Source organism: Oryzias latipes, chromosome 15 (assembly GCF_053564925.1).
Source record: "Oryzias latipes strain Hd-rR chromosome 15, Olatipes_Hd-rR_3.1".
Classification (NCBI taxonomy): Eukaryota; Metazoa; Chordata; class Actinopteri; order Beloniformes; family Adrianichthyidae; genus Oryzias; species Oryzias latipes.
Genome location: NC_136251.1, coordinates 7244338 through 7258686, shown reverse-complemented (window position 1 = coordinate 7258686; position 14349 = coordinate 7244338). Strand labels below are relative to the sequence as shown.

The window sequence follows — 14349 nt, the reverse complement described above, 5'->3', positions numbered from 1 at the left end:
GAATCAGAATCAGTTGACGTCAAAGATCCGTCCAATTAGCATTTGTCTGTGGTGTCCTCCTGCAACAGCTGAGAGTGTTGGGTGAAGAGAGAGAGGGGCCCAGGGCCCCCCATGTTAGACTGTTGCTTCATGACCTAAACCCATATTTGCAGCAGATGACAGATGTGTGTTTGGAGAAATACAGTAGATGCATAAAATGATGATAATTTATGTACATGGATGGATGGGTGGATGGATGGATGGATGGATGGATGGATGGATGGATGGATGGATGGATGGACAAGCAGATAGAAGAATAGATGGACAGACAAAGGAATGGATGGATAGATAGACGGACATAAACTGGTGGATGGGAGGATGAATAGATGGATGGATGGATGGTTCTCATAAATACTCAAACTTTCATTTTCAAATACAAATATTTCCATTGTTTAATATGTTTCACTCACTGCGGATGCCGTTATTCCGTGTGCGACAGCAGAACAAGATGTTGTCTGTTCTCCGAGCTGCTTGGTTCCTCTTGTTCTACTCGTGTGGATGACAGTAACCGTCAGAATGAAAGGCGATGGATGCTGACTCACTGCTGATGAAATGGATGGAAATGAACCAGGTTTATAGCTGAACTAAAACTGCTTCTCAGGAGAAACTCAGAGAAACCCTGCAGCACACAGCTCTCTGTTGATCACCACTTCTTATTTTTCCTCATCCCCACTTTTCTTTCCATTTTTTTTGCGTGCCTTTCACTGTTTCATCCTCTGCATATTTTTAGTTTTCACGTTGTGCCATAGCCGGTCCCACATCACGAGAGGGCTTCATTTGTTTTGGCCTAAAAACTTAAACCACCTTTGCAAAGTCTGAAGGTTTTTTTTTTTTTTTTTTTTTATAGAGCTCACCAACTTTAGTGCAAACATATGAATCCATCTTGATGTCTGCACCCACTCAACCCCCCCCTTAATGGATATGTGGCGACTTCTTTTCTCCGGCCTAGCGCTCTTCATTTCTCTGTGGTCATCCGTCCCCGCTCCCAAACCTTCAAGAATCCAAAGTATTCTATTTTTCTACAGCTTGAAATCAATTCCAGACGCAACCGTTTCCTGCCCCATCCACCCCCACCTCCCCCCAGCACTGCAAAAACCACACACACAACAACAAGGTCTCCGCTCTAGATTGTTTTTTTGAATTCTTCAGAGTTGAAGGCCCTTCAATGGTTTTTGTGAGGAAGTTTTCTGATGATTTACAGTCAGCGTTTTAGCCCTCATCATCATCTCTGTTCCATTTTTCTGCCTCCTCCTCCTCCTTCTCCTCTCTGTGAATCTCCTACATTCACGAAGCTGGAGTGAGTGCAGACACTGGATCTGGATCAGTTGGAGCTGCTTCTCTTGTCATCCATTTCCACATGCGTGTCAGGAACACACAGAAGTCTGTTCGAAGGCAAACGGCCGACATCGCGTGTCGGAACTTTTCCCAAACTGGAAGAAAAGAAAAGTGGGACAAAAAAAAAAAAAAATGAAAGGGACAAAAAAAACAGCAATTCTCTATTGTACCGTGTAATTGTCCGTGTTCCTTTTTCTGCTCATGAGTGCGTTCTTAAAGTCCTCTGCAGTAATTACAGCATCAGTGGAAGCTCCCGTTACACAGCTTTAATCTGCAAATGCCGGCCGGACAGGCAAAAAGAAAGGGAAGACATTCAGACCAGGGGAAACAAACGAATACATGAACAAAGGAAAGACGTGATGACAGAAGGGAGGAAAGGAGGAACAAACACAGGGAAGAAAAATGAAAGGTTGAAAAAAGTAAGCAAACGAAAGCAAGAAGGAAATCAAAGATCCGTGGAAAGAAGTTAAACAGGGAGGAAAGAGAGTGACCAAAGGAAAAAGAAAGAAGGAGCATAAAAAACAGAAAAGAGGGGAAAAACAAAAATAAACTGGGACTAAAAAAAGGAGAAAGTGCAACTCTAAGACGGTCAAAGAAAATTATAAGAAAAAGAGAAAATAAGCAAAAACTTTGAGATGAGTGAATTAAAGACTTACTCAGATAAAATTAGTGTTTTTAATGGGTTCCTTTGGCATTTTTCTGATGATGGATGATGTGTAAAGACAACATTAGAACAAAATGTCTGTAAAAGGGGAAGGGGGGGCGGGGTTGCTCCACACCAACAATCCTGCCAACAACTGAGAATTTCTAATTAACTCTTGTTTCTCCACAAAAGTTTTGTCCCTGAAAGCAACAGTTTTTATTTATTTATGGTTAAAAACAATATAATCATAACTAAAGGACCACTGGGGGCGCTTTTACTATCAATCAAGAGAGTCATCAGAGCGGGACTTTATTTGATGGGGTGATGCAGAAATAATTATAACAAGTAGACAAAATAAAATAAAAAATGGTGGGAAAGCACATCAAACAGCAAGGTTTAAAGAGGAAAATATGAAAAGAATCCAGCTTGGATTCTTTTTAACTTTAGAGATTTCTGGTGTCTACGTATTAGCACATCAGCTTTCCCAGATTATGGTTTAGTAAGCAACTTTAAACATCTTTACAAAACTGTAATCACATTCTTCAAAGAGGAAACACTGATGTGTCCTTTTGTTGAATGCGTGATGTGTAAATGAATGCAGCTGCGTGGAAGCGAGTGAACCTCGGTCACAGCGAACCAAAACAGATTTGGAGATTAAAATGCCAACAACATGCTCAGAAAGCTGCCTCTGTCTCATCATCAGGAAAAGTGCTGTGATGGAACATCATTTACCACAAACAGCGGATGATTTCCATTCAGATTACTATGATTGTCAGTAATTGACTGCAATCAAAATGATCTAAACAGAAATGTTCTTGAAATTACTGCAAATCCAGTTTATGACATCAAATTCTTTCAGCTGGATGCTGCTGCTCCGTGTGTAAATCAGGCTCTTTAAGCGCCGCCAAAACGGGAGCGAGCTCGCTGAATGAAAGAGTGCGCCGCCGTTTCCCTCCGTTATTAACCTCGTCCACGTCACAAAGAACTCGCTGCAAAAGTGGACAAGCTGGAGGTAACGCATCATTTTAGCCGCCATCATAGGGTCGGGAGGGTTTCCACTGATACAGTCACAAGGCTGAGCTGCGTTCATAAAGTCATGGGAAATATTTTTCCAGTGTATTCCTCTGATTTAAGAAAATGTTAGAGATTGTTGTCTTTATGAAACCTACAAGTCAATTTAAATCAAATTTTATTTATAAAGCACTTTTTGTATAAAAGTATAACACAAAGCGCTTTACATGAAAAAAAAAATATATATATATATATATAAACAAGCATGAAAATAAAAATTAAAATAAACAAGCCCAAAAATAAAGAATTTAAAATGGAGCATGCAACAAGCAATCGAAGCAGAAATCTTTAATCCTTTACACTAGAGCCACGATGCTTAGCCCCTCCCACAATTGGCCTGCATCATATGCATTCACATTGATTCACACAGTGGCACGGATTTGGTTATGGGAGGCTCTTCCCCTAAGAGGAAGCAGATCTGCTTCACTGTGCAAACCGATCCCGCCCGACTGTTCTCTCCATCAAAAACCCATCAAAGCTCCGTGACACTAAGCTCATTACCTTTACACTGATGGAAAGCAGGTGACAGGATTTGGTTGTGACTAATGTTCAGCCTCTGCAAATCTATTTGCGGAAGATCCCTCACTTGGTTTCCGCTTCACCACACTCCCATAACCACCGGGTTATGAGAGACAGTGATTACGGCCTGTGCAGGCACGTCATGTGACTTTGAGCTCTGAAAAAAAATATATATCACACTAGTTTCAATCCAATCAGTCTTTGATTTATTCTCCTCTCCATCCTTACTGACTGAGCCAAAAGTCTGATGAAGTGCCGGGAAACAAAAGCGGCAATGCCTCTGCATGGTGATGACCCTTCACGCTGCATATTCTGTGGATTTTCATGTTCTTAGATGAAAAAGAGATCTTTAACCAAGTTTTTTCACTCCTTTTTTACTGGTCAAAGAGATAATAATTACAATACATTTAAGCGGATTACCATAAAACCTTTAAAAAAGGAATGAGTCTGTTTGTGCACGTGAACACAAACCACACAAGCAGGTGGTAATTAGTACTTTTAATTTCCTAATGACTTCATAGAAGTGAGGAGCCCCTCCCCACAGACCTCCTGTGCAGGAGCTGAGTCTGGGTGGGAGCGTGTCAGACTTACAAGCCTCTCGTTAATACTTATTTTGGTGAATGCTGAGAAAGCGGTGCACCTCTTTCATTGTAATTGCTTAACCGCACACGTGCACACACGTGCACAGACACACTTCTATTAGATCCTCTAATTGAAAGGCAATTAAGCCTCAGGTTTCGTGGTGTGAGCTAAACGGCGGGTTTCTGTTTTCAGCGCCGCTCTGTTTTTAAGCTTTTAACAGACCACAAAGAGCCGGCCTCCGAAACAGGACCCCCAAAGTGAAGTTCAATACCCCAACGCCCTGCGCCTTTTTGTTTTCCGTGTCCTTCCCGGCTCTTCTCCGCCTCTTGCTCTGCAGTGACTAATTTCCTGCGAAACTTGGATCAGTACTTTGATCAGGACGTCGCTCTCCCAATTCCCATTTCTACCACATCTGCATTTTTAGAGGAAGAAACCGTTTTAGAGAAAAAAACGTTTACTTGACACGTCGGCGAAAAAAAATCAGCAGTCATAATACATTTATAAGGAAATGATCCCTTTCCTGTGGTTGTTCCTTCTCATGTGCACTTCAGCTTATCAATTCTCTCCTGATGAAACAGACAGTTCAGACAGGAGAAGGAGGAACAGTCCAGCTTTGCATCGACTGCGGGGATTTGCTTCAGAGTGTCCAGATGGATTTTCACAGTTTCCGAAAATCTCATTTTCAAAGCTCACATGACCCTCTCTCTTATCCAGGCATAAAAATGTGTCACACAAAGTTTATACAGCGCGCGGGGCGGTGTAGGGCTCCTGTGGTTCAATCCTTCAACCGGCGCTGTTCCTGTCAGGCTAAACACACTCACGACTGTTTATTGGTAAAACAAAATGCGGCTGAACCAAAACTAATCCAACATAGATTATGTTTAGGGGAAAGCTTGTGGTTCACGGCATATTTTTTATTTAGTTGTGTCAAAAAAAATTTTTTTCAGAAGCTCTTGTTTTCTCTATCATGGTTTTTTGTAAAAACATACATCCTCCTCCCATCTTCATCTTCACCTCTTCAACACAGAGGCTAATTCTGTGCAGGGGGTTAAAGATTGTGTGTTATGATGACTCATCGAAACACCATGATGTGCTGAGTCAAAAAGTCAGAATCCATGTTTCCTCTGTGTTGATCATAATTAACAGTTAAAAACAACTTACACAACTTATTGGTACTTTAGGTCAAATATTTTTTTAATTTGATGCCATCATTTGATTCACAAAAAGGCCATCTGGGTTCATAGACCTCCACATCACATTAATCCCTTCATGCCATGAATCCAGGACTCCACTCAAAGACCCACTCCAATGAAAATTGGGTTTTTTGATTTTCTTGTAGCATTTTTCTCATAATGGAAGACGTTTATAAAAAAATGTCAAATTTAAACTGCCTTTCTGAGTATTTCTTTATTCAAATTGTGATGGATCAGGAGCAGAGGGTTAGGCACTCTGAACATTCAAACCTTCGTAGAAGAATAAGTCCAGTATTATGGGGGAAAACCAAAGATCCACGACAGAGTTTTAGGGTCACCACAAAAAACAAGTAAACTTACGGATTAAAGTGGAAGTGAGCAGACAGTGCAGCAGCAAGTGAACGCCGCGCAGCAGCAGAGCAGACCCACCAAACATAGTTCAACAGGTGAGCTGAATGTATATTGATAACGTTCCAAATGTTTGGAAGCTCATTTGTTCGATTTATGATTCATTATTGTTTTATTCGTTGATGGGTGGCTTGCAGGATCTCTGCAGACGTTGATGAAGACATCGGTGTCCCTGCAGCTGTCTGCTTCAATCCTTTCTTCCTCCACAGACAAGATCTCTACGTCTGTGTGAAAATTCTGTCTGAGGAGGAGCACTTTCTGGCATTTTCAACGTTACAATGACTATTTTCATTCCTCTTTGTTGTTTTATGTTGTTGCTTTCTGTTCCATTTGCCGGCACAGAGCTGGGGAAAAAAGCCTTTGTCCACTCTGCTCCTTTTGCTTGGAATATGCTGCAGAAAGACTGGAAACTAACTGAACATCTTTAAATGTTTTTAAGAACAAGCTCAATGCATCAGAGACTGAAACAATGATGTGCAACTGCTTTTTATGATGTATGTGGTTTTAATGATGTTTGTTTTTATGTATTTTTTGTATTGAAATGTTCTGTCTCTTAGCCAGAACTCCCTTGGAAAAGGGTTTTTTAATCTCAATGGGACATCCTGGTTAAATAAAGGTAAAATTAAAAATATATATATATGTTGAAACAGGGCGTTCCATTTGAAGGGGGGGCGTACGTGACACTGTTTGCCCTCTCCATTGGTGCTCTGCACATGACAGGTTCATGACGTAATGAGACAAATGAAGTTCAGGTTGTGTGAATGAAAAGGAGAATAAAGGCTGAAGAGGTCCTCTACACCCAAACGTGTCTCTGAGCTCCTTATTTTACAGATGAAACTCCGATTTACCGACACTGAACCCCGGAAAGCCGGCTGCACTGATAATATGATTTTGAGTGGCTCACATCTTTCATCTTCCAGCAAGACAACTTTGGTGTTTTTTCCACATTTCGACTTTATTCTCGACATTTCAACTTGTTCTCCTGTAAGTTAGGAACAAAAAAAAAATATATATATATATATATATATATATATATATATATATATATATATATATATCCTCAATTTTTTTTTTTTCACACCTTGGCCCTTAAACTCTGTCATAGAGTTATAGCAAGGGAACACGTTAGCTTCAAAATAATGTTACTCTCATATTGGGCCGACATTTAGACCCCTCCACAACTCTTTTTCCAGAAAACAGTAAACCTAGCAAATGTTTGTGCTGTTATAGAAGCTTTTGATGATAAAACTGAAGTTCATTGAAAGCACAGCAGCGGTCACTGGCCGGCCAGATGCTGCTGATGTAAGCACAGCCCCCCCCATTAGACTACAGCCCTCAGCTGGGACGCAAGTAACAGCAACCAGTTTTCCTCTCCGTCCTCTGTAAATGCATGCAAATGACGCACATATGCAAATTAGATTATTTCCTAGAAGGACGTTTAGGACAGACAATGGTTGCTATTTTTTACTGGGGAGTTGGCAACAGTCTTTGAAGTCTAAACTGTAATTTAACACTTAAATAATGAAGTAAAGGAATGTTCACACTGAGTTATGTTGAAAGTGCCTGGAGCATTCACATACAATCTAGCAGAAATATCGATTATTACATGCACTTGTTTATAAATTTGTTCTAGAAGAGAGCTCATGCACACGTCTGTCAAGACAAAACCACTACAAGTGTTCATCTCGCTCATTGTTTCTCCTGTAATCCCGTCCTAAATGGTTCCCTCTGTTCTCGCCGGACAGCTGGACTATCGTTTGATTACACCTCCCTGACATACGCAGCATGAGGTCGGAAGAATGTAAAGCATCAGTGTGTTCAGACAGTTGGGGATGTATATCATATTCATCCATGAATGAATCGCTTTCATTCCAAACCAAAACCCCCAAGGAGAGGGGGAGTCCAAGAAGAAAAGTCTGTTTTCCTGACTTCTGAAGCATTTCCTGAAGTTATTTTAAAGGCTGCTTTTGGCTCACTGGAAAGAAAAGCAATCAATGTCTGGTGGAAAGAGATGTTAACAGAGGGAATCCAAAGAGTAACAAAAAAGGAATGTTGAAGGAAATGTTGAGCCTTTTTCTATTGGAAATGAACCAGAATTCATCAAGATGTTTAAGACAAAAGCTTAAATTATATTTAAGGTTTTAGAATCAAAGACCACTGAGTGCCTTTACTCGTGAAATTTCCGAAAACTAGGAAATATTTTGTATTATTTGTTTTAGATGCAACTTTTGAACTACTGCTGGACAAATGAAACAGCAACTCCTAATCTGCACAGATAAAAGTCTTTCATTGGAACATTTTTATACCTATTTATGTAAACATTTATAATATAGCAAAGAAGAACATGTTTGATATAAATAATTCATAAGTTACATAAACATACATTTATTCATGAATCCATTAATATCGTCAAGGAAAAAGTTTCCTTATAAAACAAATTCAATCTGATTCCCCAAGGAGTTGAGGTTTTTTTTCCCAGGATCCACTCCGGTTCAAGATAGACATGCATCCCTCACCCATAAATACAAACGTACTGCAGGACTTGTAAATTCAGAAGCTCTCAGGTGATCAAACACACATGTGGACTCGCTGTGACTCGAGGACATGTCAGCCAACAGGGCATGTCATGCAGATATTTTCTTTTTTAGCACCGCTGCTCTGACCTCTCAGTGACACGCTATAAAAACGCACACACAGTCTGTGTGCTCAGCTACCTCCTTAAGTTAACCAATGAATCACATTGTCGACTCAAAGACTTGGCTCATGGATTCACGGCATCACTTGAAACCCAGGGGAACGCGCGCACACACACACACACACACACACACGCACACACACACAGAGACACACTGCACTCCTTTCTAATGTGACTCTTGAGTCATGCATTCAGACGGAGGAAGTAGTCTGGCCAAAAGGCATGCTTACCCCGGGGAGTCATTATCGCTGTCTGTTTTTTTCTTGCAGTTTCTGCCTCGGCCTCGCTCTGTGTCCCACTGAACCGTCAGGGAAACCAGAAAACACACTGTTGCCCGCTGAATACTGGGCTATTTGAAAAGAGGAGTTTGTGTTCTAATTCTTACAACACATGGAGCATTTTTGCTTCTTTCATAAAAATCTTCAACTCTTCAACAATTTGATGATACATGTTTCTGCAAAAATGTCTTATATTCCCATTTCACTCAGATATTCCTTGTAAATTCTCCTTTAGTTGGATGAGCAGGCCATCAATAAGGAGAATTAACATAGATGCAGTGAGGTTGGATTTAGAAATGGATTTGTCAAAAACAATTGCTTCTTGATTTATCAATAAAAGAAATCCCAATTTAACGAATGAAAGTTCCGCCTTTGAACAGGTAAAGTTGCATTTTATATCATCCAAATTAGTTTGGGATGAAAAAATAAATTTCTAAAAGACATAAATCAATCTGACTTGTGAATCCAAAGATGGCTAAAATGATTAAAAAACATTTGGTTAAAATCCTTTCAGTGTGCATTGGGAGTACAATGACTACGTCTCAACAAATGTGGGAAATTGAATTTGAAATCTGACTAATTACAAAAAAGAACATTTTTTGAGCTAATAAAACTTAAAAAAGACATTAAAGCTGCTAAATCTGAAATTAAGATAAGCCTTGTTTTGAACACCTTGTTCCTGTGTTATTGTCAATTTAGAAATAAACAGTCAAGTCAAATCTTAGATTATTATCCCTCCATGTTTAGTGCATAGAGCATAAACATAGGTAATAATCCGAGCAAAACGTTTAAAGTCTATGTTTAGCTAAAAACTTTCAAATTACCTACACTTCATACATTAATCTGAACATGATGCAGTCTTACTAAAAAGACAACTTTCTTTTGGAATTAACATTAAATTCAATTAGAATCAACTCTGTCATGTCAATGGTTGTCTGTGCAAAAAGCTTTCTTATCCATCCATTTTCTTCAACTCTTCTGGGGTCCTGGGGTTGCTGGAGCCTATCTCAGCTACTGTTGGGCAAAGGTTGGGTACACCCTGGATGGTTCACCTGTCTGCTTCAGGGCCACTCACACACACCTAAAGGCAATTTAAAATCTACAATTAAATCTGGAGAAAACTCTGGGATTGGGTAGAACATGCTAACTCCACACAGAAAGGACCCAGCGGGGATTTGAACCGGAGCCTTAGGTGTAAGACAAGAGCGCCAACAACTTTACCACCGCTTTGATCGGGTTCACCTTTTTTCTTAATAAATCAAACATATGTTCAATATAAATTAGACTTTCTAATATGATCATGTTATAGAAAATGCTTAAAAACACATTTTGTTTGTGGAGCGTGGAGTTCTGTCTGTCTATGCAAACTTTAAAACTTAAAGTTATGATGCAAAAAGAAAAAGCTGCAATAAAAGTTGATATTTTTCCCTAAGACAATGAAAATTAAAAGCTTTGAGGCATCAATCACAGGGTTTGAATGGTAGTTACAGCTACCATTACAGGGCGCCATGAAAACAACTGTAAACACGTCCTGGTTGGATCGTTGTGCGTTCAAGAGGAGTCCATGACTCCTAGGGGACTTTTTAAACCTGATACACTGAAGATTACACACAACAAAAAATCCTAAAACAAATCTTTAATTGACTCAATCTAACTTGTCCTGTTGTAAAACAGCAAGGTGGAAAGTCTCATTTCCCTTTTCATAACAATTTAGGATAAAAGACAAAGAAAGTAGATGTCGAATTTTAATGATTTCAGTCAAAACCAGAAACATTCAGTTGCCTAAAAGTCTTAGTTTGGAACTGATTTCACAGTTAGGTCAATGTTCTTTGTTTCAATGGGATGTAAGACATGCCATAAAGTAATAGGTGGTATTTCTAGGCTCTGTTCACAACACTTTACCCCCTGAACACATCTGGAAGCTTGTGTTTCATGGGTTCTGGCAGGTTGTGTTTGGACTGTTTCACTTTTTTCTGACTGCTTCTGAGTTCCTGTAAATCCCCCTCCCCTGATTATCTGAAACTACAAACTAAAACTAAAGCAGGGATCCTAATTTAAATGTGTACTTTTGTTTGATGACGCTCGGCTGCAGCTATATGACATTTAGTTTAAATAATGTGGAATCATATAAATATGCATCAAAATTCCAACTAAAACTAAAAGCTTTTTTTCTTTTTAATACACATTTTTTTTCTGTCTATCTCTGGATGTGCGTACTTGGTGGCACGTCATATATCACATAGTAAAATTTGTAACTTCCCAAGCATTAAAAAGAGCTGAATATTAGTAAGTGTCTGTTGAAACATGAATATTTCATTAAAGCATTTACACATTTAAGAAAATGAATAATTTTCATCCGTGGGTCTTGAAATTATTTGAGCACATTATGATGTTTGCAGCTCATCAGATGTGGGGAGGAAACTGCTTTCCCTGGTTCCGTCACCTCTTGTTCTTCTTATGCTTTCTTAATAAATGCATTTAATTTAGCAACAAATCCAAATTCAGATGAGCTGCCACATAAACTGTCTCCTCCATTATGGATGTCATTTAAAGTAATTAACTCAACTGACAACATTGTCTGTGTAATTTGCATTTTGTCCAAATTAATAGAGTGTAAAAGTATAAAAAGAAGAATCTTCGGGTTAATTTATCACCTCTAATTAGTCTGTTTAGCATGCATGGCCTATTATTCAGTTATGGCAGCTTTATAATATATGTTATATTTTCATTTTGCCATTGACTAAGTTGGATTTTTTTTTCTGCTCTGTTTCAGGCTCTGACTGAAAGGCAGTTTTACAGTTTAGAAAAGAAAAATCATTGAGGAAAACACCGTGATTTGATGGTGATGAGTATCTGGAGACATCGGGTCCATCTCAGCAAATGAAGTAGGCGGCTCATCGTCCATCCTTGTTGGCGAGAAGAAAAAAAAGGATCAGTGGAAGGAGAGCTGAGAGGAACCTGCGAGTTCAGGGTGGAGTGACGAACGTTGCCGCTCAGGTTGGAAAGGATGGCAGCGCTGGTGAGAAAGCAGCAGGGCTGTGGGCTCCTGAGGGTCCTTCTGCTGCTGTTGGGTGTCTCTGTGGTCTGTACCGCCGCGTTAGGAACCGGGAGTCACCGAATGGATCACCGGAACCACAAACACAGACATCTAGGTATTGTCCCAAATCTTTTCTTTACCTGTGGATTTGATGCAAAAAAATAACAGCCTGAATATGTCATTTATTTGAAATATTAAAGTCCTGTGCTGCAGTCTGGACAGACTTTTCAGGGATGGGTTCTGCGTTTTGCTCCTGATAACCACTGAGCAGCTGCACTGCAGCAAACCGAGGTTAAGTGCTGTTCTAAGAGACACCCAAAGCACAACTTACTGAAGTGTTTGTTGTTCCCACAGCCCACCCACATTATCTCATCTGGGATTTGAACTGGTGACCCATAATTCAAAAGCAGTCCTGTTTATACTGTTACTGTTTTCCACCCACTTTGAAGCTCAATAAAAAGAAAACTTCTGCTGCTCAAATCTATTCCCTTCAAACTCAATCTGGATTCCATTTCTAAATTGGGATCTCAGACCACATTGGGGAGTCCTTGAATTTACATAAAATACAGCACATGAGCTTCACCTAGAACTGTCACACTACATGTTTTTTTTTTTTTCTCTGTGTTTTCAGGTCACTCATTGCACAAACACAGGCAAAGAACAGGAAAGGAAGGACAGGTCCTTCATAGGTCCAAACGAGGATGGGTCTGGAATCAGTTCTTTGTAATTGAGGAGTACACCGGACCTGATCCAGTTCTGGTGGGCAGGGTGAGTTTAAGGCATATAATGCATGCCTAAAAAAACATGGTTAAAGCCGCTTGGTCCTGCAGCCACAGTCATAGAGTACCAGGATGATGAAAGCCTCACTATCAAGGCTCAAGTGTGTTTTTCCCATTTACTGAGAAGCACAAGACAGATGGCATTTAACGCTAAAAATGATTTTACACCAACATTACTCAGTCTGAGCCGTCACTCCTCATAGTCGTCCAGAAAATGATTTTTGGGATGATTCATTTATTTTTTATGTCAGAAATGATTTAACACATAAAAAAACTCAAAGGAATATTGAACATCTGAAGTTATTAAAGAAAGACTGGTTGATGGACACATTTATCTATTTGTTTTATTTGATCAGAATCTTTGCTTGCTGGTTTTCTTCCTGATATCTTTAGTCTCTATTGTCCTCAAACGCATGTTTGTTTGTGTTTGAAAACGTTATGATCATCTTTTTTTTCTTCTCATTTCCTTCCTACAGCTCCACTCAGATGTCGACTCAGGTGATGGCAACATCAAATACATTCTATCAGGCGAAGGTGCCGGAACAATCTTTGTGATTGATGACCGGACCGGGAACATCCATGCCACAAAAACTCTGGACCGGGAGGAGCAGGCCCAGTACACCTTAACTGCCCAAGCTGTGGCCAGAGACACCAATAAGCCCCTGGAGCCCCCCTCTGAGTTCATAGTCAAAGTTCAGGACATTAATGATAACCCGCCGGAGTTTCTCCACGGGCCGTACCATGCCAGGGTGCCAGAGATGTCCAACGTCGGTGAGTGGCTAAATCGGCTCAGGAAGCAGCAACTATTTATCCTTTTAGATTTTTTTTTTTTACTAGATGCAACTTTCAAGTGTCTCCTGGTTTTCAACAGTTACTGAGATGTGACGGGGTTTAGTGTTTCACCTGCTAAATGGTTCATCGTAAAACAAGTACTCCCAGCAGTTTTCACTGCAAAGGACCAATACCACTGTCCACCAAACAATTCTGTCAAGAATATCATCAGATTTAAAAATACACAACAGACAAAGTTGGGTTTTTGTAGTCAAGGTTTGCTTTGGTCATTTAAAATTTGTCAGTACAATTTTGCAATTTTATTTGTAGAAAAAACGATGAATGATGTAGTGAAATGTGCCTTATTGAAGTACATTACAAAGTTTGAGTACACAACAAAAACGGAATCTTAAGAAAGTAATAATAAAACATGTTTTATTATTTTCTGTTTTGCAAGTAAAATAATCCTATGAAGAAAGTTTTTCAAAATCAAAATTATCTTAGTTCGAGAAAACACAAATTTTTTTCTTAAGATATGACTTTTTGGTCAGAGCATTTTTCTTACCTAACTGGCATATTTTTTTTGCTTATTTTAAGAAAATCTGCTAATGCGATAAGAATTTTGGACTTATTTACATGACTTATTTGAACAGGTAGGGTGACACAAATGCACATTCGTTTGTAGTCCACGTCTTTATATGTTAAAGATAAAAATGCCTCACAAATTAACTTCATTACCATTGGCTACCATTGTCACTTAGCAAACTTACTCAACTTATGAGGCAAATGCAATGTTGTCATTTATTTTATGTGCTAATACATAATATAGAGCTTATATTAAAATGTATATTTTATAATAATAACTACCGTATAATAAATCTTTTTACAAGGGGCCTTTCAAAATATCAAGTATATTATATCAGTATACATGGACTTTAGCCTCATACGCAGATGATAAGACACTGCAATACAGAAGAAATATATTAAAACATCATATGT

General features: G+C 39.2%; 1 protein-coding gene across 2 annotated transcripts in view; it reads left to right on the top strand.

The window, feature by feature from the left end:
* The window catches only part of cdh11 (cadherin 11, type 2, OB-cadherin (osteoblast)), a 111216-nt gene that overhangs the window by 55601 nt on the left and 41266 nt on the right, over window positions 1-14349 (top strand). For both annotated transcript variants that reach the window (XM_023962938.2, XM_078932306.1), the window contains 3 exons: window positions 11537-11915; window positions 12432-12568; window positions 13056-13350. In XM_023962938.2, coding sequence (XP_023818706.1) covers window positions 11771-11915; window positions 12432-12568; window positions 13056-13350 — 577 coding nt within the window. In that variant the 5' untranslated portion in view covers window positions 11537-11770. The remainder of the gene's footprint in view (window positions 1-11536; window positions 11916-12431; window positions 12569-13055; window positions 13351-14349) is intronic.